Here is a 26,212-nt window from a genome sequence, read left to right as displayed (position 1 = left end):
GATGAATATATATTATGTAAGATGGATGAATGAATGGAATGAAGAATGGGAAGGGAGGGAGATTAGAATATTTGTCATGCAGTGGGGTTTAGGGTTGGACAGACTCAGTCATTTTTTCTATAAGATATTTTTTCAAAGACAAGATAAAGCCCGCTTGGCTCTCAATGCATCTAATATAGTTGGGAAGTTTATTCCATTCAATGAGTGAGAGAGAGAGAGAGAGTGATGTAGAAGGGAAAACTGCGATTCAATTAGCTATGAAAATTTGATCACCACCTCCCAGTCCAGCCCTCTGATTGGTCTGACAATTTATTAATTAGTTGTTTCGTGTTGCGTCTCTATTATTATCAATTATGGACGTGCTTTGCGTGTTGCATACTTGAATTACTGCAGGCGCTCCAGCACTTTATATACTACTAGCCGTCATGCTCGCTTCGCTCGCCATATCCGTCTAGCCAGGGGGCTCCGCCCCCTGGACCCCCGACTGGATCGTCCAGAAATGAGATCAGCGGGCTCGCTTCGCTTGCCTGCATTTTTCATTTGAGCATGCTTCTTCATTCCATCAGAAAGTCAAAGTACTGAGAAAACGCAGAAAAGCTGAGAAAAACGTTGGAAAAACGCTGATTTTGGGCGTATCTTTGATGAAATATAAGAGTCTTCTTATCACAAAATTTTTAGACCCTAGCTAAGCCTCTGTACCAAATTTGAACAATTTTCTGTCTATTACTTGATGAAAGAACTGAGAAAACGCAAAAAAGCGCTAATTTTAAGCGTATCTTTTGCGTTATTTCAAATTCCTTCTAACACAACATTATTACACCCCAGCTGAGCTTCTGTAGTAAATTTGAACATTTTCTGTTCATTTTTTTTTCGATAAAGCGCAAAAAAACGCTGGAAAAACGCAGATTTTGGGCGTATCTTTGGCGTTATTCAAAAATATCTTATCACTCGTTGCTCACCAAAATGTCATTCTGGAAGTATCAATTTCATTTCGATTTTATCGATTGTATTGGAGTGTATCCTACAAGAAACATTACCATAAACAATGTATTGGAATTAAATTATTCGAATTAATCCATTCCTATATCTCATTCGAATTATAAAATTTATTTAAACTTAAATTTAATAGACCTTCATGCTACTGGATCAGAGTCGAAGTCTTCACCACTTCAAAGTTTTCTATATGATAATTTTCTTTAATAGCGTTTCATCATTCAACATACAAACGCGCTGTAGATCGAATCAGTCTGTGTTTTGCTGAAGACATTAATAGAATATTTTTAATTAATTATGCAGTCGCTTTCTGACAAACAAGAGATGATCATCTTTGATGCTTCTAGATTAATCCATCAGTTATAGTTCGACATTCGGAGTGAGAAGATGCATAAATTTGTGAGTTCATTGTTTGGCTTTTCTGCTGTGGTCATCTTCATTTTACAGCTGTAAGTATTGTCTTATCTCTAGGCTATGTAGAGATGTAATGAACCACTCAACGATCTATATATACTAACACTACTATACAAGTTACTATATATAGATTGTTGGAACCACTATAGTGAGGTCCACGTTATAATGACAGTGGAGAAAGATAGCAGAACAACGTTGTCGATCCTCTGTCCTGTTAGTGATGCCTTCTATAGACGGTAGCTGATGCAGGATTATTGATGTAATATAAACTGTTCATTCTCGTTTTAAATAATCAGTTATACTAAGCAAGAAATTATATTTTCAATAATGAGTTTTCAATAATTTTCATAATGAGTTTAACGTGAAATATTTTGTTAACTAATTATCAATCCTACATTTTTAATGAATGACGTGGTAACAGAGTAAAGACAGAAAGAGATAGCGATATCCGCTCTGTTGAATGATAGACAAGGATAGCAATGGTATTGCTAATCTAACACTGCCATTATAACGTGGATTTCAATATAGTATATTAAATAATCTCAATTATAGAAATTATGATTAGAACATTACAGTTATATCACTATTTTCTCACTGATTGAAATATATTGAGAAGTCATTAATCATTACCACAGCGTCCTTAAAATATTTGCGAGTTCCCAGAGAGAGTTCAACGGGGTTTAAAACAATAAAAAAATCGGGAATCAAAAATTACTCAAGGTTTCTGAAATGTTCAACTCTTTCGTCAACTCGATCATTGATATCATAAATGGAAACATGTAAATCCTTTTGCTTTGTGAATGACAAAATTGCACATTTTCCAATGTTGACACTAAGTTGGTTTCTACTGCACCAAGAAAACACAATGATCCAGGTCATTCTGAAGCCTCTGACTTAATAACCTCGAATTTGAAGCTAACTTGGGGTAGTGTGGTACTTCAGAAAAAGTCCAGTTGGCTACTTTTTTTGAAAAGCTCTGGGAACTGCAGACACTACAAATTAAGTCGCTTCTATTTTCCACCAAATAAAATCATTTTGAATTTTCTAATCAAATAAAAACAGTACCCGATGTACTCCGATGTACTGGACAGTAGTCCAGGTATCAATAGCTACCATAACTATTAAGTTATAACATAACCAATAAGTTATTCATAACTGAATTTCGATCGATGGAGACTGTCAAGAAAGTGAAAACCATTCAGAAAGAACGCCATCAATTTCGACATCCACAGTTTTCGTTGGGCAAGTTGGGTTCAATTCAAACTACAGTAATATCATAGAGAAACAATAGCATAAGTAGATATCCCATGGTATAGGGCGTTTAAGTCGCAGCTTTTACTGTTATCTAAAACCGATAGTCCACGTAGTATTTTCCCGTGGAGCTTTATGACGCTGGCAGTCTCTCATATTGTGTCGTTCATACACTTTTACCTGGTCAAAACAGTAAAAATTGACAATAATCGGCTTGAGATAACAGTAAAAGTTGCGACATAAACGCCTTATACCATGGGATATATCTACTTACGCTATTGTTTCTCTATGGTAATATTCACTCAAATCTGTCAGCATCGGCTGAATTGGAAGTGTTGGTACTATTTATGAGGAATGCTGACAGATTAAGTTAATCTCACCAATATAAGCTTTGTTTCAATCGAATTGTTGCCTTTATTTATAAGGAACCCTGACAGTTTAATGTGGATCTCACTACTGTAGGCTGACAACAAGGAGACGAAAGTGATATCTAAATTTGAGTAAAAGCAAGCTTGTTCAGATAGCTTGACGCCTGCGCTGTTATCAGAGCATCACAGCTGCGTTTTTTCCGGAAGCTGAGGACGATCTTCAGCTGAAAACTGGAGCTTGCACGGCTCAGCTATTCAGAGCATGCCACGCCAGCTGATGCCTGACCGACCTTCAATTAATTATTGCTGTTAATTGGCTGCTGAATCACGTAAAACTTTCAGCATTCCGTATAACTATTTTCAGAAATGCTTCCATTCAAATCAATTCTGAAAGAGTGCTGATAGAAATTACAAATATTGAGATCAAATTTAATCTGTCAGTATTGTTTAAATGGGAATCATTGATGTAGTTAAATCAGGAAAGCTGACAGTGTTTGAAGTAACTCAAGCTCTCATTTAAGCACGCTACTCCAATATAGATCACCTTCTCTGGATCTAGTGGAGAGAGAGAGAGAGAGAGAGAGGAGAGAGAGAGAGAGAGAGAGGAGAGAGAGAGAGAGAGGAGAGAGAGAGAGAGAGAGAGAAGAGAGAGAGAGAGAGAGATAGAGAGAGAGAGAGAGAGAGAGAGAGAGAGAGAGAGAGAGAGAGAGAGAGAGAGAGAGAGAGATAGTGAGTGAGAGAGAGAGAAACAGAAATGTCTATGTCTCTAGACCTAGAAACATCGGTTTTTACGACTGGAAACTATCTCTGTAAATTTGAGAGGATGTGACTTTCGTTTTTTTGGATAACTACAGTTGTTGTGAACAACTACGAGACTTAACCTATTTCGGGCCATGTGTGACCTTATCTAAATTTGGGAGAGGAATAGCACTAGGTTACCTGATTTTTTTCTCTCCCTATCATTTTTGATGATGTGCTTATTGTGTGAATCAATAACATAATAACATAACATAATAGCCAATGTTATATAATGATTATAATAATTTCAAAAATTTATTTCAGTTTCAATACACATCTCATCAAATACAAAATTCCTATATATTTTTAATCCCTCTAGCTTTAAGCTATTTGAGGGATATTAAAAAAAATACTAAAAGCATTTACTATGTTGCAATAACTTACATAATAAACAAATATAAATATATAATATATTAAATGAATGTTATTAACAAAGCAAATTATTAATTCATAAATAATTACTTATAATAGATAATATGGTTGTGACAATTCTCAAATTCCATTCTTCATGAATATCTTGAAATTTGAAATTTATTCTTGTTCATATTAAAATACACAATATAAATATGAAGAAAATAAAAATCTCAGTACCCTTTTTATAAAATATTTTATCACAACATGTTTCGGTCATTTATGCCATTTTCAAGTGATATGAATTAAATAAATAATAAATGACACTAACATATGATCAAAATAAGAATCTTCCAGTAGTATTTATTTATTTAATTCATATCACTTGAAAATGGCATAAATGACCGAAACATGTTGTGATAAAATATTTTTAAAAAAGGGTACTGAGATTTTTATTTTCTTCATATTAAAATACACAAATACAATAGTTTTTGACGTGACTGGAAAAAGAAGCCTTGAGCTCCAGCCACGAGTTCTAAAAATAAGAAATACATTTTTTAATCTAATAACAGCAGTACAATTTATACAATTCTGTTGATGGATGATAATCTATGGATGTAGAATTTTATCAATAATCCAAGTACTTGAATGAAGAACTTAATGGATATTTTGGTAGACAAAGGGAAGGGAATAACAATCAGATAACAAATCGTAGATACCAGCTGCATGTGAGTCGGAACAGGCTTTAGCCTAATCCTTGATTGTAATAAGAGATAATAATCAAAAATTAATTATCTAAAAATTGAATAATCAAAGTATCTTTTTTGTTGTAAGGAATAGAATAGAGTTTAAGAAGAGAGAATTTTGTTTTTTTAATTTTTACATAAATACAAGAAGCCATTACCAAGGAAGTGAATATTACAAATTGATTAATATATTTCACATGTATTAATTTATTTTTCCTTTTTGTGTAGTTGTCATACAAAAACAACATATTGAATAAAAAAATAGCTGTCACAAATGGGTATGAATGAAGTATGGTGGATAGATTATTGAGTAAAATTAATAGACAAATTTCAATCAATTCTAGCTTTGTAGGCTCAAACTGTGAGGAGAATACTTGGATAAAAATTCCATATTCAGGCCTTGTATCTGATAAGATAGGTAGGGAATTGAAGAGGAATGGATTTCATGTTGCTTTCAAGACCAAACCGATTTCAAAAAGTCTATTTAGACTTGTGTACAGACTTAAATGTGGTGATTGTAATACTTTTTATGTGGGTCAGACTGGTAGAAGTTTCAAAAGTAGAATTAAAGAACACATCAGAGATTGGAATAAACAAAATGGGGAATTAAACTTTGCAGAACATTTTATAACAAATAATCACAAGTTCATAGTTGAGGAGAATATTGAGTTTCTGCATGTTAATAACAAAGGCAGATCTTTGAATATTCTAGAGGCTTTAGAAATAACAAGAGTAATTGAGGAAAATTCCCAATATAGTTTAAATGACCATTCATTTCGACCAATACAACACTACAAATTTAGTTTTATCATAGAATTGTAAGCATACATTAGTCAATAGTTTTTCCATTTACATATTTGTTTTATTGTCTTTCACATTTGTTTACTTAGTTCTTATTTTGCACTGAAAGTAAATTTTGTTATCATGGCGAGTCTGTTGCTTAAGCCGTCATTTTGTGACATCGTTGAGTCTTGGGAGGAGACTGTCTACCTGGGCCAATGGCAGGCGTTCATGCCCTTGAACAATAGCAGTACTAGCCTACTGGTATAAATTCGGCTGCTCTTGTATTTAGTTTTAGTTTATCAGAGATTGACAATGGTGTAATAACCGAAACCGGTCTTTCTAAGTATCAATAAATCTGTGGTTTTTTGACAATTTCTTAGACTTTTTCATTCGATATTTATTTATTCATTTGAGTATTTTGATATGACTGTTTGAATGTTCAATTACTGTGGATCACTAGTACCATCATCATATTTTATATAAAAATCGAGTAGTAGTTTCGATAATAGATAATGTGTGGCCCCCAATAGGCCAACACAGTCCAGTTTATGCTACAAATTTAAAATGAGGAGATTTAGAAACTAGTTTACAGAAAAATATTAACTCACCCATAACTGTGAACCTCATAACCGGTCTGATGGGACTCCGGATATGAACCAGGACCATGAAAAGGTGCCTCCAGTTGTCCGCTCCTTGGTACCTCGGTCGTGAAAACCACCGAATCAATATTCTGCTCAAATCTCACCGGTTTTTCTATGTCTGCTGGATTGTTCACATGAGGAAATCTGACATTATGGGGATTTTTCACAGGAGGAGGAACCATCCAGGGTGGCGGGGACACTGGTACCCTTGGATAATCTCCATTTTCAAAACTGTTTCGAAAATTTTCCTCGGAACTCTGTTGATGACCTCCCAGATTGTGGAGACTACTCGCCCCTGAACCCTCAAAAACTCCTGAATAAGATTCATGGCCATTGAAACGTGTTCCTAGATTAGGTCCTCCTTGACCATTGAAACCCTGTCCAACCCCTAGATAACCTCCCCCCTGACCTTCAATAAAGGGTTTCAAACCATGTTTAGGTTCCCCACCCTCATAATGGTACGGGAAACTATTTATAGATGCTTCAGGCTTCACATCTGGATAACTTTGAACAGCTGATACATTTCCTGGAGGTTTTACACCTCTTTGACTGTAGCTATAACCTCTGGAACCCGAATTTATAGATTCTTTCTTATTTACACCAGTTGTATTCTGATATTTTGTACCAGGTTCACTGATAGTATTGAAGTAAATTGGTTCACTCACTGTACCAACACCGAAAGGACCCCTTGTGTTATTTTTTGTGAATATTGGTCCCCCATGGGCAATTCTATACTTGTCTCCCCCATTAATTTTTGGTAACACCTCATTATTAAATCGATATTTATCTATATTATCATCAGGAATACTCCCCAGGTAAGGACTAGCAGTGAAATTACTTCTTGTTGAATTCGTTTGACCCTTAATCTGACCTTCATTGACCTTGACCTCAACCTTATCTTGACCTTGATCAGATGGTTTCAGTTTTTCAGGGTCGACTGTATCAGTGGAATTTTCCCTTCCCTTCAATGTAGACAGGCTCAAACTCTCATTTTTCACGTTTTCTAGCTTGAAAACAGATTTTTCCAGATAGTTGACGTCACTTACAACAAACTGACTATCATTTGAGGGTGCCGAAGCTACAATTAATGACTTTTCAACTGTCATGAGATTACTGTCCAATGTGGAGTTGTCTGAAAAACTGGTTGAGCTTGTACTACAGGTTTGAGGGATTATGAAGCTTAGCTGGATAAGCATGAAGCTTATGAGGAATGGAGTTGTGGATGCCTGGAAAAAGGAATTTCAACTTCAGTCTTCATGATAATTATCATATAATCCAATATTCCTTATTGAAACTTTTGGGAAATAAATCTGATTTGAGTATATAACGAATCGTACATCGAGTATTCAAGAGTGTATCTCTCTAGGTCTACTACCTCTTAAACCTTATTAAATTTATCCAATGTAACAAGTTAGTTTAGATGTGCTATTCTATCATTTTTTAATGGAAATGTATTGATTGGTCTTAATCTAAATAGACCCGTAAAAATATTTTCATTCTATGATAGTGAACTACCAATAATTATATTTATATTACAAAATAAAAACTTATAGTTATAAGTTAAACTTTGTTGTATTCTTATTGTATTTTGAGTTACTACAGTTCAGTATTTCCAATGCTGACATTGTATTTAATAATTATATAACTAGCAGATAATTTGTGCTTAGTGCCGGGGAAAATTTGATGTTGTAAAATAATGTGATCTTCTTATGTCTAGGAAACATAAAAAATGTAATAACTATTTATTATTTTTTACAAAATTACGTAGATTTTAATTATGAACCGCGTGCCAATTAAGCCACTTGGAGTATGCCCTGTTTGGTTGAGCTTTAAAGTTTTGTATACTTTGAATCAGAAGTTGAATAAATTTGTTCCAATTATCAAATTATGATTAATTGATTAATAACAATGGAAATAGGCCTATGACTATCCTCGGTAAATTCAGAAAGTAAGTTATTCCTCGATAAGTTAATCAGTCCAGTAGTTCAGACGTGATGATGTGTCATTCGAGAATCTCGTATCCCGTACACCTTTCATAACATTTCATTTTTGTACAAATTTCATTTCCCGTACACATTTCGTAACTCATTTCATAGATGAGTTATAACGATTGAGTATTTTCACTACAGTAACTATAATCAATTATATTATGAATTATTGCAATCAAAACAAAACCATGCAGCGAAAATGAAAAATGATAACCATGAATGAACAATACAAATAACTAACAGGATCATTGATCTTCCATACTTCATAACACATATATCCATTTAGCAAATCAAACAAGAACCAATCAATAATATCTTACCCAGTTCATATTGATGTTTCCTCTCCAATGTGAACATCCCACTCACTTGCACACAACTGTCCATCTCCATTTTGACGCACAAATATTTATAACATTTCCGTTTTGCAACAATAATTTCTGTCAACGAAAGTCACAATACTTACGAAATGCATTGTTCAAAGAGAGAGGATGAACCATTGTTGGCTTGTTTAATGTCTGAAAACTATCTACGACATAATTTGGAGATGACACTTTCTTCACTATATTGTTCTGATGCACTCATGCATCAGTGTTACAATAATTATTATTGTCACAGATTTATGGAATTGTATAATAGAGGATGTTTATAGTCTACCATCAGAGATAAGGGAAGAAGTACTGACTTCTCTCTGATACTATGCAGTGTCAGAAACACACAACCAACTCTTGTCTGTGGTGGAATATACTACTGAGTCCCACAAGCTGGAGAACTCGCCAAAAATGCGGCAATTATTCTCTCAGCTGTTCTATTCAAAGCAGTAGGAAGTAAAAAAATATAGTTCAAATTGCATTGAGCTATCAATTGCATGCATTATTGTTTGCAATTTATAATCCAGCTAACAGTTGATTTGTGATGTGTTATTCATCCATCCATTCATTCATAATATTGATTCAATGCTACAGAATAAATAATCCATTAATAGTCCAGTCAACGAAAGATTATATAGAAGGAGAAGTTTGGAACACAATTTTTGACCCCGCAGCTCTTTTAAGGATAGTAAGTAGGTGAACATATCAAAAGTCCTCACTCCTACCCCTGTGCTAAGGGGGTGGGGTGGTTTCGAAGTACCATATTTTGGTGTTTTGCACATATCTCGAACAATATGTGTATTTTGAAAATTTTATTGGAATACAAAATTAAAGCTTATGAACTAACATTTTTCTATATATCTCTCAAAGTTTTGTAGATATGAGCTCTAGAAGGTGTCACAATTTAAAGAAAACCTTTCCGGCTCCGATTTTTCCATCTTCTGGGCCTTATAACTTAAAGATTGATTCAAAAAATCCGTACTGATCATGAGCTCATGGAGAATCATATTCTCTTCAATTTCATGTATTATTTCATGCATCTCCGATTGTTGCAGCCGTTATTGTGTTGAGTGTAAAATCTTCAGTTTAAAAACAATACATCAATTGACAGGGAAATTTGGAGGGAATGTTTGGAACACAATTTTTACTTCGCAGGTTTGTTTGGACTTCTTAGAAGGCAAACATATCAAAAGTTCTCATCCCTAGGCACATGAAACATTTATATTACTTCACCATAAACTTGATACCTCTGTGAGTAATTTGATGTAAAATTGGTTTATGTACACCATTTCTTAAAATAAATATAACTGTTTAAAATCGGATCGTTCTTTTTTGTACATACTGTTCTTTATCACGATCAATTGTGAATAAATATCTCTAAGTGAGGTGAGTTAAACACAGGTATGAGCATCGCAATGATGGAATCAGTTTTCGTCAACTAAAATTCAGAGGGTGGAGTTTATGACAATGTAGTGGTATCAATCATTGATGATGATCAATTATTCTGACGTTAATTTGAGCAGCAGTCAATATTTGAAAATAACGTTGAAGTTTAACATGATAGACTTCAGACTTGTTCCATTCCTGAAACTCCAATGACAAGAACTGCAATGAATATTTTTCCAATTTTCGAATGCTATTTCATTTTTTTTCGGGATTGTTGGGTGAGTATTATAATGTATAGTGTTCTGAGGCAGATCTTACAGAAATTACTATTGATAACAATGTAGTTCGAAATGTATTGAGGAATTAATGTAATTTTGAAAATTGTTCATTCTCTCAATTTATTGGAAAATGATGTGCCTCATTAGTAATTGGATAGAAATTAACATATTATTGGCCAAAATCACGGAAGTAAATTTGTATTAATTTAGTATGCACTCATTATAGGTCCTAAGAAAGTTGGAATATGTATGGAATTTTGAATGAAATGAAGAGGATAAATTCAATAAGACCATGATAAAAATGATAGAGAATCAGCGGAGAAGGAAGAGAATTGGTATCGCTGTTCTCCTATCTTTTTCCACCACCATTATAACGTGTAGTTTAATGCTTTTCATTATTTCCCACTATAGTTTTGCGGAATTACCAGCAATCTAAAACAAACTATAGTGAGGTTCACGATATATTGAAGAAGTTTTGGGCATTAGCCTGTTTTTCATTTCCGACTACTGAATTGTTTACTCTATTCAATAATGGCAGTGTTTGAATAGCAATGGTATTGCTATCCTTGTCCATCATTCAACAAAGCGGATAGCGCTATCTCTCTCTCGCTTTGCTCTATTGCCAGATCAGCTTTTAACAATGCAGAGTAGATAATTATTGATTAACAAAAATTTTCATGTTAATTATGAAACTTCATTATAAAATTATTGGAAAATATGATTCCTTGCTTAATAAAATATAATTGTATATTTTAAACGAGAATGAACATTTAATATTACATCAATAAACCTGTATCAGCTACCATCAAGAAGGCATTGACAAGACAGTGAGGATCGGCAATGTTGTTCTTCTATCTTTCTCCACTCAAATTAGAACGTGGACCTCACTATAAAATCTCATATGGATCAGTGAATATAATGTAAATGGAGCAATATGATTGATAGTTCGCTGACCTATCAAGGTGGAAGGCTGCTATTGGCTGGAGCAAGACACGCCCATCGTTGGCTGGAGCAAGACACGCCCATCGTTGGCTGAAGCAAGACACACCCATCGTTGGCTGGAGCAAAACACGCCCAACGTGGGCGGAGCGTTCATTTAAGCCAATCACCTTTTACCTCGCTAACCATATAGCTATGCATTACAAATATTTTCTTCTCTATTGATTACAGAGTGATTGCAAAAGAGGAAACAGGACATTCGTGGAGTGACCTTGTGAATTCATTTGTGCATAAGGATTTCTACTATTATTTAGGAGATTATCTTTATGGATCACCAATCAGTTATAACCATCCCGATCAAATTTATTTGAGAGTCGGAAAAAAGTGGGAAAAGACTATTGGTAGTTCCAGTCATGAAGTTGTGTAAGTTTTGTGGTTTTTTTAACATTGTTTATTAATATTTATCCTTGATTAATGATTATACGAAATTGTGACTATTTATTAAATTATAGCCCACTTGACTCCATTACCGAAAAAACTATAGTGAGGTCCACGTTATAATGGAAGTGTTTGATTAACAATGGTAGGCTATTGCTATCCTTGTCTATCATTCAACAAAGTCGATAGCGCAGAGCCCAAGGGCTACCACCAACGACAACATGCATGAAGAGCATGTGTGTACACACATCTAACTTGTCCTGTCGTTACTGGCCATCCTAATGTGAAACATAGTGTAGCGGCAGAGATAGCTTCTAGCTTCAAGCAGAAATAACTCCTATAATTTAGATTGTTTATTCTAAGCTACAAGCTTGAGAGTGTAAACAATGATGAAATATCAAATGATTGACGATCTGTGCTTCATTGTAAAAATCTGGTGTGGTGTAATCACACAACTTTCCTTGCCGTTATGAAAATTGATCAACTGACGCTAGTGTTCCCGCGCATCGCAAGTCTACTATTCGAAGATCTAAGCCAGCTGGTGACAGGACAATAACGCTGGAGACATACGAGGTCTGCTATCTCTTCATAGTGAATCATTTAATAGAATCAAAAGATGCCAACAGTTTGCAATAGGATAATCACTTTTTCTCAAATTTAGTGCTTATTTTCAATTTCAGGTGAAAATGTTACTGAACATTAATTGTAGAGATATTCATGCTCAATCTTTTCCACTCAAGAATTTCTGTTTTAATTGTATATGAAGCCTGATAATTGGGAATCTAAAATCAAACTTTGCCTAGTTGGGGCAGAGCTCCTGAAATTTCTATATATATGAGACTTGTGGCAGTTGATAGAGCTTATTAATGACTATTCTAGGAATAAATTAAATCAAAATCGTTGGAGCCGTTCTCGAGAAAATCGCGAAAAACCCTGTTTTTGACAACATTTTTGCCATTTTAGACGCCATCTTGAATTGCATTTGATCGAAATTGTTCGTGTCGCATCCTTATAGTGTAAGGACCTTAAGTTCCAAATTTCAAGTCATTCAGTTAATTGGGAGATGAGATCGTGTACACAGACGCACATACACTCATACACACACACACACACACACACACACCACACACACACACACACACACACACACACACACACACACACACACACACACACACACACACACACACACACACACACACACACATACAGACCAATACCCAAAAACCAGTTTTTTGGACTCAGGGGACCTTGAAACGTATAGAAATTAGAAATTGGGGTACCTTATTTTTTTCGGAAAGCAATACTTTCCTTACCTATGGTAATATGGCAAGGAAAGTAAAAATGTATTGACATTCCACTACATCATACATATCATAAGTTTGTTACAAACAAACGAGAGATTCAAAGGATTACAAAATAATTGTAACTAAGAAAAATATTAGTCTACGATAAAAAGTAGCTGTAACTCAAATAATAGTTATTTGTGCAACTAGTGCGCAAAGTGACAGTTTGCTGCACCGAAAGAAACGTTTACGTTTCAACAAACGGAATGGTTTGTTGAGTGCAGCAGAGGAACTTTGCGCACGTATTTCACATCAAATTTTTCCTACAGTTACCATTGAATATGAAAAGTGGGTAATTATGGGTAAAATTGCCCGAAATCCATCAAATAATTTTTTTCTGTGTGATTTTATTATTAATAAAAACCTAAATTTATTGTCAAATTGAATAATGTAGTAGAGTTTGAATGGTGGGGAGGTTGTGTGCTGAATGTGGTGGCTGTCCTCGAACTCGGTGTCCTTGATATTATTATAACGTGCACCACAGTCACAGTTACCAACTTAATTTTCATTTTGCTGCACTGGTGCTCCATATAACCTACTAATTATTTTTCCTCCACCTACTGTCTAAAGTACTCACTTTACTCCCTGAAACATGATACTAAAGTGTCACTTTTTCGCTCTCGGTAGTAAAAAACAGAAAAACTTCCTAGGGAGGAAAAGTGACTCCATTTGAATAACATGGGAAGCATCTCTATTTTAAAAAACTTACATTGTAATAGGTTAGAAAGTCTAAGCTCAGATGAGAAAGCATAAAGAGGTGTCTGTCATTGAGTCAACTGAATTCAATACCACAACCAGAAATTTGATCAACTCATGAAATATATGTTTGTATGATATTATATTCTTAATATTAGTAGACGATAAAAATTTATACAATTTTTAAAATATTTTATTCTATTCAAAATACCATCCAACAAATATTTTTGATCTGCAATTCAAATCTGAACCGTGTGATGGAGTCAGCCATTTTTGGTAGACACCCAGCTGATATAATTGTTACAACTTTGGCCAATAGATAGTGCAATGGGCAGTGCCAATCAGACGACCGGTTTTTAGGTTTTAGATTTTAGGTTATGTTGTTAGGAAACTTGTCACCAATACGTAAGTTTATTAAAATGATTTTATTTGCAGTTTCTATAAAAAAATGTAGATGGAGGAAAAATGTTGTGTACATCACGAGTGAAAAATACTTTCTCTCCCTCAGGAAAATTGTTGCCCTCGGCTTCGCCTCAGGCTTCAAACTCTTCCCACAGGGAGAAAAAGTCGTACTTTTCACTCTAGATATACAAATAACTATTGCGTTGTCATGCTGCAAATCTGGAGTACGCAAAGTACTCACTTTGCGAACTAGTGCGGAAAAGTGATTCTTAATAATCAGTGCAGGAATGGCCACTTTTCAAGGTAACTGTAGGAAAAAAATGTATTGACATTTCACTACATCATACATATCATACTGTACAAACAAACAAGAGATTCAAAGAATTACAAAATTGTAACTAAGAAAAATATTACTAATACCTAACGTCTATCAAGTACTCTTGGAATATTCTGAAGTTTTCTCTCATTACAGGTGTGAGAGAGCGTCGGAGAAAGATTATTATAAGCTTGATACAAATTTTTTACCCAACTTATACATTTACAGCGACAAAAATGGTGTAGCAAATAAAAATATCTTATCATATTTCACATCCATCGAGAGAGAAATTTGGGTATGCAGAAGTCGCCTGGTAAGTGATTTTTTTTCTCCATGCTCTAAACATTTTTTTCTTTTTCTTCTCCTTCTTCTCCTTCCTCTTCTTCTTCTTCTTCTCCTTCCTCCTCCTCTTCTTCTTCTTCTTCTTCTCCTCCTCCTTCTTCTTCTTCTCCTCCTCCTTCTTCTTCTTCTTCTTCTTCTTCTTCTTCTTCTTCTTCTTCTTCTTCTTCTTCTTCTTCTTCTTCTTCTTCTTCTTCTTCTTCTTCTTCTTCTTCTTCTTCTTCTTCTTCTTCTTCTTCCTTCTTCTTCTTCTTCTTCTTCTTCTTCTTTTTCTTCTCCTCTAATTTGAAATAATTCACATTTGCAATTTTCTTAAATATATATTAAGTTAGGAGTATGTGCCAACAAACAGTGAAGAATGATGATAATGTATACATACTATCGATTCGGCAAGTACCGCTTTCTGGTGGCCAAATTCGGAAACAGTTTGGGAGGAGTTTGGAGGCGTGTCCCAGAAGGTTGCATAATATATGGAACTTGTCTGTGATTAGCTGGTCATTTCTATGCTTGAAATGGTTGTTAGCAACATAGAATTATTATTCTCTCCTCTTTCCTCTTCTTATTCATCATAGGCCTAGTTATCTTCCTTCTTCCTTTTTTTTATCCTCAACACTCACTGACTTTTCTTGTTTTCATCATACGCTCCTTTTCATAAATATCTAAATATTTTCCAATTGTAATGAAGTTATACTTTTTTCTTCTTCTTCTTCTTCTTCTTCTTCTTCTTCTTCTTCTTCTTCTCTTCTTCTTCTTCTTCTTCTTCTTCTTCTTCTTCTTCTTCTCTTCTTCTTCTCCTCCTCTAATTTGAAATAATTCACATTTGCAATTTTCTTAAATATATATTAAGTTAGGAGTATGTGCCAACAAACAGTGAAGAATGATGATAATGTATACATACTATCGATTCGGCAAGTACCGCTTTCTGGTGGCCAAATTCGGAAACAGTTACTTGGAAGTGACCGACCAATCAGGAGAGATTGGGAGGAGTTTGGAGGCGTGTCCCAGAAGGTTGCATAATATGGAACTTGTCTGTGATTAGCTGGTCATTTCTATGCTTGAAATGGTTGTTAGCAACATAGAATTATTATTCTCTCCTCTTTCCTCTTCTTATTCATCATAGGCCTAGTTATCTTCTTTCTTCCTTTTTTTATCCTCAACACTAACTGACTTTTCTTGTTTTCATTTTACGCTCCTTTTCATAAATATATAAATATTTTCCAATTGTAATGAAGTTATACTTTTTTCTTCTTCTTTCTCTTCTTCTCCTTCTCCTTCTCATTTTCCTTCTCCTCCTCTTCATACTTACATGAACTAATCTCTTTTGTACAATAATTACCCTTTGTCATTAACATTATTTTTGGATTTAAATCTACAAATTTTTTTTCCAATAATAAATTTCACTCCCTCATTATTTCAATTATTATATCATATCGATTTTTCAATTATTGAGAATTAACTTTTTCTTTATTTTTTTCCTTATTATTTATTATTTACTCTTTTCTGTTATTTCCGCGCCCTGTCGCGGTCTCACAGAGAGCACTTATTAAAACACTATTGGCCAAAAATCATAGATATCCAACACATTTACTTTTCCAAGAATTCCCTGTTTTAAATATAAAACAATTATTTATAAAAAATTTACTTGTCTTTATAAAAAAAGTAACTTTGTCTTCAATGAAATTCAACATTATTATCCCACTAGCCGTCAGGCTCGCTTCGCTCGCCATATTCGTCTAGCCAGGGGGCTCCGCCCCCTGGACCCCCGACTGGATCGTCCAAGAATGAAATCAGCAGGCACGCTTCGCTCGCCTGAATTTTTCATTTGAGCATTTTTATCATATGTTAGGACAATCCAATCGGGGGCCAGACTAAACGGATATGGCGAGCGAAGCGAGCCTGACGGCTAGTAATATAATATTCCCAGGATTGAAGTAGCAGTTCCCAATCAATTTTTCCGCGATAAATGCATTTAAATCTTCAGCTTGGTGCCAACCTAACAAAGTCAACTCAACTTAATGCCAACCTGACAAAATTATTAATTTAGTTGCCAGTTAACAACTGTTTCGAAGAGGTACTCTATCTAGATTATAGTTCTATAGTAACATATGATATGGACATTCCAATTATAATTAAGAGATTGGGAGAAGAAGAATATACATGCTAAAAGACGAACTTTAAACCCTTAAAAACAACCCTTAGAGTTAAAATATTGCCAAAAGATTTCTTACTGCGCCTCTAAAGGGCCAACTGAACATACCTATACCTACCTACCACATACCTACTACCAAATTTGAACGTTTTTGGTCCGGTAGATTTTAGTTATGCGAGTGAGTGAGTGAGTGAGTGAGTGAGTGAGTGAGTGCCATTTCGCTTTTATATATATAGACTAGAAACAGATTGCATATAAATATTCAATTTCCCCGTTTAAGTAATTCAATTCAACTTGGAAACTGTTTTCATTTAGCCCATTGGCTTTACCGTAATGTACCGGCCGAGATTTCAACTACTGAGGGGGTTAGCGTTGCCGTCTACAAGCGGAGAGTGACCGGGTGGCTGCTCTGCATCGGTTCAGATGCTGCGGAGGCTCTTCTACATTCTCCATATAGATGAATATTTCTAGTTCTGAACACAGAATAACATTTATTTATTAGATAGAGCGAACAATACAATAGTCGGAAAAGAGAAAACAGGCCATTGCCCAAAACTTCTTCAATTTCCTGATTTTGTCACAAATCGTCCAAATTCAAATATTACACACAGTACCACGCTAATAAAGCTATATTACTCCCAACTCAGCCCTTCAAACACCGTCGAGCTGACACTTTTATTTTATTTATTTATTGTTTTTTTTCTATCTTTAGTTTTAAAATTATTATTAAAATAAACTCTCTTATTATTCTTTCAAATTTATTTATTATTCATAGTTTGTAATTTATTTTATCATTGCTAGTGTTTGCCCTCTGTCTGATAATTTGCGACTCCTCCCTGCACACGGACAAATCATCCAGGCAGGGAGAATTTATTCATGTAATTTATAACACTTTTATATTTTGTGAATATGTAATATTTTATGAATAAAACAATTTGAATTTTTTTTTTGAATTGATTCAACCAAATGATTTATCGTTTCTATGATTTGGTTTTTACTTATTGATATTTTTTCCTTAATTTTTTTTCGCTTGGACATAATATTTCGTTTGAGTTTTCAACTTTCTTTTTTTATGGTTAAGTGCTGAAGGGGAGGGTATCCTTGATACCCTCTCTGAGAATGGAATTCTTAAGGTCCAAACTTTACCGTTTCATGTGAAAACATTGCAGTAGTACCTTAACTTTTGATTTTTTAATCATAATTCTTGCTCAATATTATTGTAGAACTCATCAGTTTAATATGATTCACCATGTCATTTTACCGCTACTAACGCTAGAACGTAAGTTGAATTATGTTTTGTTGAACACTTGAATAAAGGAATCTGAATCTGAATCTGAATCTGAATCTGAATCTGAATCTCCTTCTCCTTCTCTTTCGCTCACTGAATTATCTATTTATCTTTTTTCTTTTTGTGTTTCAGCCCCAAGGTATCTGTAATAAACTTCTTCTTCTTCTTCTTCTTCTTTTTCTTCTTCTCCTTCTCCTTCTATTTCGCCCACTGAATTAGCTATTTATCTTTTTTCTTCTTGTGTTTCAGCCCAGAGGTGTCTGTAAAAGAGCGCTAAGAGGTGTGGGAGTGGTGAGTTATAATATTATTTTAGACAATCATGAAAATCCATCAATTTATTGAAATAATATTTTCATAGGAATCGGTGTGTATCTATACTATATAATGAACGAAGGAATTGGCTTATATATTTTTGTAGGATACGAGATACATCACCACGCCAACACGAATGAACTTCTGACCTGATTATTTTTTAATCTTGCATAAAACTTATTAATTTACCGACGATGTTTACAGGTCTATTTCCATTTGTATTAATCAATTGATTGAAGTTTTGATAATTTGAACAAATATATCAATTTGTGTTAAAATTTCACATATATGGTAAAATCTCATTAGAATAGTTTTTTAGTTGTTAATAATAATTATTAGGCCTAAAGTTCTTGATACTTTTGATATCAGCCTGTAACTATAAAACTCAATTCAATCTATTTGTGTTTTTAACAGACCCTTGCGGGGCACGGGTAACACGTGCTTCACTGGTAACATTACTATAGCTTTGTTATCTACAATGACAATAATATCGTAACCTACTATTACATTAACATTATTCGGTTCCCTGAAAAGACAAAAACTGATAATTATTCGTCTTGATGAAATTTATTGAACAGGCCTAATATTAATAATAAGTTACTAAGGCCCGGTTGCACAAAAACGGGTTAAATTTTAACTGTGATTGAATCCACGAGAAACAATGAGAAAAAGCCTTTTTGTTACTTTCCTTGCCCTATTACCATAGGTAAGGAAAGTATTGCTTTCCGAAAAAATTAAGGTAACCCAATTTCTAAATTTCTATACGTTTCAAGGTCCCCAGAGTCCAAAAAAGTGGTTTTTGGGTATTGGTCCGTATGTGTGTGTGGGTATGTGTAAGAGGGTATGTGCGTGTGTGTACACGATATCTAATCTCCTAGTTAACGGAATGACTTGAAATTTGGAACTTAGAGTCCTTCCACTATAAAGATCCGACACTAACAATTTCGATCAAATGCAATTCAAGATGGCGGCTAAAATGGCGAAAATGTTGTCAAAAACAGGGTTTTTCGTGATTTTCTCGGAAACGGCTACAACGATTTCAATCAAATTCATACCTGAAATAGTCATCGATAAGCTCTATCAACTGCCACAAGTCCCATATCTGTAAAAATTTCAGGAGCTCCGCCCAAACTAGGCAAAGTTCGATTTTAGATTCCCAATTATCAGGCTTCAGATACAATTTAAACAAAAAAAATCAAGTGGAGTAGATTGAGCATGAAAATCTCTACAATTAATGTTCAGTAACATTTTCACCTGAAATTCAAAATAAGCTTTAAATTCGAGAAAATGTGATTATTCAATTGCAAATTATTGTTGATTCTATTAAATCATTCACTATGAAGAGATAGCAGACCTCATGTGTGTCTCCAGCGTTATTGCCCTGTCTCCAGCTGGCTCAAATCTTTGAATAGTAGACTTGAGATGCGCGGGAACACTAGCGTCAGGTGATCAATTTTCATAACGGCAAGGAAAGTTGTGTGAGTGCGCCACACCAGATTTTTAAGACAGCTTCTCTTATTGGTTTTCGTGGAATTAATCAGGATTAAAATTTAACAGGCTTTTGTGCAACGGGCACTATGAGGAATAGATACCGTAATTAGTCTTACTTGAGTGAATTCAGTATTTTCTTTCTTATTCTCAAACAGAAGATGAAATCTTCACAGCCAATAAGCTTCTACCGGATTGTTAATGTGATGCATGGCATACAGCCGATGAATAAGATATTCTATTTTGATGGAATCGAGGTGTTCAAGGACAGATGCGCCATGAGACAAGTGGATGATATGGGTGAAGCTGACACGGCTACCTTTCGGGAAATTAAATATGTTGATCCATCTGATAAGAAGGTTGTACGATACAGTAAGTCTCAATATACTACAGTTTAATATCAATCAATCATTCTATTCAGTAAAATCATAGAGAAACAACGGCGTAAGTAGTAGATATCCCATGGTATAGGACGTTTATGTCCAAACTTTCACTTTTATCTCAAGCCGATAGTCCACGTACCGTAGTTCTTTGCCTTGAAGCTGTGTGACGCTCGTAGTCTCTCATACTGTGCCGTTCAGACACTCTCACCCCAACAAAACAGTAAAAATCGACAATAATCGGCTTGAGATAACAGTAAAAGTTGCAACATAAACGCCCTATACCATGGGATATCTACTTACGCTATGTTTCTCTGTGGTAAATTGCATTACAAAATTGGTCCCGCTAAACCTAAAAGATTTTACAGCAGGTGCCTACAAATAATAAAATACAAAAATAGAATGATATGCTTCATTCATTTTATCATTATTATTATATATTTCCATTGTATAAGTTAACTACAGTGAGGTCCACGTTATAATGGCAGTGCAGAAAGATAGGAGAACAATGGTGCCATTCTACTGCCTTCTAAGAAATGTGGCTGATACAGATAAATCTAATGAAATATTCATTGCTTGTTTATTCTTGTGAAAAATGATCAATTATATTGTATTCGTCAAAAAATATATTTTCTTGTGTATTAATAATACACTGAGATTGAAAATTATATTGCTTCATTCTTAAAAACCGATCTGACATCGGTGCGGAGCTGGAAAAGGATAGCGCTATCTGCTTTGTCTGATGATAGACAAGGATAACAGCAACACCTATAAATACTGCCATTATAACGTGGACCTCACTATAGTAGGACAAGAATAACAAAAGCTAACAAATTTGATGTTCAACTCTCAGAAATTGATAATAGAATGAAAACCGAAACTAGTATCTCAAATGTCACGGAGTAAAAAAACAATAATTTATTGTTCCTATCTTCTGTGCCTTGGTTAGAGGCCAGAGGCTAAAGTCACTGTATTGAATATCTACAGTAACTATAAAAAAATATATATAGTGATTATCATAATCTCTGTATTGAATATCATCCAGCTTGCGCTATCTACTGGTGAAATTCTAAAACAATCCACTGTCAACGTTATCGGAAAACGAAGGCGTCTATAGAGAGGTCCACGTTAAAATGGCAGTGTTTGATTAGCAATGGTATTGCTATCCTTGTCTATCATTCAACAAAGCGGATAGCGCTATCTCTCTCTCGCTTTGGTCTGTTGGCAGATCGTCTTCTAACTATGTAAAATTGATTAACGAAATATTTAATCTTAATAATTATGAAAATTCATCATGAAATTATTGGAAAATATAATTTCTTGCTTAATAAAATAAAATTGATTTACTTTCAACAAGATTATAGCATAGACTTCACAAAAGCTAATTGAGATTTATCATGATATTCCTATCGAGTTTTATTATTTAAAAACAAAAATTAATACTTCAGTGTTCACTGAATTAAAGTTCAAATCATTGAGCACTAAGGAGTACTTATCCATAATTTCAATGTGGAAAAATGTTGTTCCAGTAAAGCACAAGAATTATTATTGACAAAGGTATTTAGAGTCACCTTTGACAAAAAATGTCAATGGAGACGTTCATTCGAAAGTTAACAGTTGTAAACGCTTCTGTTAAATTATCACTGTTCTTCACATTCCAAGAGAAGCTTCTAACCGCAAAAAAATCTGAATGAAGGTCAAAAAATCAAATTGATTAATTATTATCAGTCTTGCTGGGTCATGAAATCAGGCTTTGATATTGATGTTGAAGATATTATAACGGTGCGTACAGACTTACGCGCCGCGAACATGAGCAATTCACTTTTAATCAGCTGATGCCAAGCTTTTTATATCTGTTTCTTACCGTTTCTGTAAAAATACAGATATAATCAGCTGATTAAAAGTGAATTGCTCATATTCGCGGCGCGTATATCTGTACGCACCTTTAGGACCTCACTACAGGCGCCTTGGCAAATCTGGCCAATTCTCTTATCACTTCAATAATGTACTTTGAATGAGATAGGCTTTTTTTATATGTATTTGATAATTGGAGATGTTTATTGGGCTCAAGCCTGTGGTACTTTTCTGTAAGTTGTGATGTGGTAAATGATTGAATAAATAAGATAAATCGTTCTGAAGCTTGTAAAGCTGATCTTTTTACTTTCCTTGCCCTATAACCATAGGTAAGGAAAGTATTGCTTTCCAAAAAAATTTAAGGTACCCTAATTTCATGTTTTCTATACGTTTCAAGGTCCCCTGAGTCCAAAACATGATTTTTGGGTGTGTGTGTGTGTGTGTGTGTGTGTGTGTGTGTGTGTGGGGTGTGTGTCTGTGAACACGATAACTCCATTCCTAATTAACCGATTGACTTGAAATTCTAAATTTAAGGTCCTTATACCATGTGGATCAGACAATAAGAAATTCAATAAAATTCAATTCAAAATGGCGGAAAAAATTGCGGATAATGGCTAAAAGAACATATTTTTCACGGTTTTCTCGAAAACGGCTCTAACGATTTTCTTCAAATTAATACCCTAGATAGCTATTTATAAGCCCTATCAACTGACATGAGTCTCATTTCTGGGAAAATTGCAGAAGCTCCGTAATATTCCTGAGAAGAATGAATTTTGTTAAATTTCTATCACGATTTTCTCAAAAATGACTTGACCGATTTTTTTTCAAATTCATACCCTGTATAGTTATATATCAGCTCTATTAACTGGCATGAGTCTCCTCCCTGAGAAATTAACAGGGGGTCCACCTCATTCTTGAGAAATTTACTTTGTAACCTCCTTCTCGTGCGTGAGGTAGGTAGGTAGAGCAGTTTATTCAAAAGAACACATGTTGATATTTTATTTGTAGAACAGCTGTTTTGACAACTTTTAAAAAATCCTCAAATTTCATAATTCAAACAATGGAAAATGTACTCTGAACACAATCACAATAGTATAATCGTAGTTTTAATTATTTAGCCGCCAATCGGCATAATGTTATTCCCCGAAATTATCCTCTTTTAAGAATGAGGCTTATAGATCAATGAGCAAGGAAAGTTGTGTGAGTGTACCACACCAGATTTTTATAGATTGAACTCTCATTTATTATTTTCAGGAGGGAAGGTGTTCCTCAAAACGGATCCTACTACCACCACAAAACCCAGGTAAAATATATTAAACATTTACAAGATTTTTTTCAAATTAATACCGTATTATGGTATAGTATAATTATAAATAAATAGTTATAATATATAATATTATTATATAGTATACAATAAAGAAATTTATTAATTATTAGTTGAAGAATTAATACTTGAATTGGAAATATATTAGGCCTATGAATCTATAGATATTGTATTCATGGTGCAAGAATATTGTTGCATGTTATATTGTTATATAGATGCAAATGTTCATACAATTCAATTCCAAATTCAATAGAATTCAACTTGAATTGTGACTATTTAGCTGAATATTCCTTCTTCTTCTTCTTCTTCTTCTTCTTCTTTTTCTTTTTCGTTTTTTTCTTCTACTTCTTCGTAATACATTATTTTATCAGTCACTCTTAGAAGATTAACTAACATTTTCTTTCAAGATCTTTAAATATTTTCGATTTTTGTATCACCAGTATTTTTGAGCCTATTGATGTATATACGGAGAAACAATACAAAAAAAAGAATAACAAGATAGAAGAATTGGAATTTTTGAAAAATGGAACATCCAAAAAACGAAATATTGGTTCAGAAGGAAGAATTCTGAGAGTTGGCGTTGAACATTATGAAATTTTAGGATCAGCATATAATGAAGCTATGTGAGTAACACTTTTTTATACATTAGAATATTGCCAAGTTTTAGACTGCAATAAGACCTTGGCCCAGTTGTACAAAAGCCTGTAAGAATCTAATCATGATTGAATACAGATGGAATTAAATAGAGAATGCAAAAATTAGTTGCCAGCCCGGGAATCGGACCCGGTACCTCCCAATTGCTAGTCAGGAATGCTTACCCTTACACCAAACAGCGCTCATAGCAGCGCTCATTTTATACGAAGCCTTAGCGGCCAACCAGTTACAGATGGAATTAAATAGAGAATGCATTTATTCAAATGCTAATTAATATATAATTCAACGAAAATCCCAAATAAATGCTGTATATCTAATAATTATATATTAATTAGCATTTGAATAAATGCATTCTCTATTTAATTCCATCTGTAACTGGTTGGCCGCTAAGGCTTCGTATAAAATGAGCGCTGCTATCCAGAGATTGTCAGTTTGGTGTAAGGGTAAGCATTCCTGACTAGCAATTGGGTGGTACTGGGTTCGATTTTCGGGCTGGCAACTAATTTTTGGATAGCATTTCTCATCGAATTTCCATCTAGCTGTTAACCCTGTTGTCAATGTCTGCAGTAGCAGAAGTCTTCGGGGTGATATACAGTATTTATTTGGGATTTTCGTTAAATAATAATATGATTAATACCACGAAAACCAATCATGTAAGGTTTTCTTCCTATATAACTTCACTAGCTTACCTGGCGAACTACGTACCGCCAAAACGTCAATGTATCTCATGTCACACTTGACTTCATGAAATTTATCTGACTATCAATATTTTCATTTACATATTCTCAATACGGACTTCCTATGTGCTTAGTCATGCAGCATTTATTATTCCAAAAACATATTCTTCTCAATCAGTTGGTAGTAATGTCTATCAGTAAAGTGTTGAATTAAAAAAAAAACATAGTATTAAATGAAAAATACTGAGAATTGTCAAAGACCACATATTTATCATATACTTAGAAAGTAATATAGCTATAGAAAGTATATCTAAGCTTCTAAGTATCAATGAATCTGTGGTTTTTTGACAATTTCTTAGTTTTATAAATAATTACCACAATATCAATATCAACTTCTCAACTACACAAAAATTGGAAAAAGATAGGTTGAATCAGTGTATCAAAAATGAATTTAATGTTTCCATAGTTGTTGATTGTCAATAGATGGTCCAGGAAATATGCAATGTACGATAAATTACACAGAATTCCATATTTTTCCATCTTCCATTTTAGGATGAATATAAGCTAAGCTAAATTCAAAAAATAATGTCAATTAGTCTGTCATTCTCCAGTATTTAAAGAATGCAATATGAACACTCTCTTTCATGAGGTGAATAATTTTTTACAACATTTTCCAGTTTCTCAATGATAGGGGAGTGATATTATTTGTATAGGTCTTCTAAGGAACGATTATCTACAGGTGGTACCAATCAACTACACTAACTTCAACTCCAAACTACTTTTTTAATACCAGTACACAATTTATCACAGGGTGATGTGTTTATTATAAAGCTGGTAACTTTAAATGCTTAATCATATTATCACAATAGCCTAATGATCTTGAATCATGATATTTATCTTTCCGTTCTTCGGTAGCCGCTCGGCCGAAATTTCGAAAACAGGTCTGTAAAATGGATTAATAAATAATTAGGCTATTATTACCCCCTATTAAAATTTCTGGTCAGAAACCATCCCCAATATTCACACAACATATTCCCAAAGTTTCATGCCGTTCTGTCGAGTAGTTTTTGAAGTCTATAGGGAACAAACAAACAGACAAGCAAACAAACAGACAAACAGACATTCATTTTTATATAGGATAGATTAATGCTAAATTGAGGTTCATGTAAAAAGGATCAGGAATAGTACAGTATTCAAGCGACATTTATTTCCGTGATCTTAAAAAAATGCTACATCTTCCAACTT

The 26,212-nt window shown here is 34.1% G+C and overlaps 1 protein-coding gene across 1 annotated transcript; it reads left to right on the top strand.

Annotated features, from left to right (window-relative positions):
• Positions 1–1,311: 1,311 nt before the first annotated feature.
• Positions 1,312–24,263, top strand: LOC120353485. Its single transcript, XM_039437296.1, has 7 exons — positions 1,312–1,442; positions 11,536–11,727; positions 14,731–14,815; positions 18,528–18,569; positions 20,237–20,450; positions 23,567–23,615; positions 24,077–24,263. The coding sequence occupies exons 1-7, from the start codon at positions 1,381–1,383 to the stop codon at positions 24,261–24,263; spliced, it is 831 nt and encodes a 276-aa protein (XP_039293230.1). The 5' UTR covers positions 1,312–1,380.
• The last annotated feature ends 1,949 nt before the right edge of the window (positions 24,264–26,212 follow it).

The sequence above is a fragment of the Nilaparvata lugens genome, chromosome 11 (genome assembly GCF_014356525.2).
Source record: "Nilaparvata lugens isolate BPH chromosome 11, ASM1435652v1, whole genome shotgun sequence".
NCBI classification, from domain to species: Eukaryota; Metazoa; Arthropoda; class Insecta; order Hemiptera; family Delphacidae; genus Nilaparvata; species Nilaparvata lugens.
The sequence above is the reverse complement of the archived record's forward strand: the minus strand, read 5'-3'. Positions and strand labels throughout refer to the sequence as shown.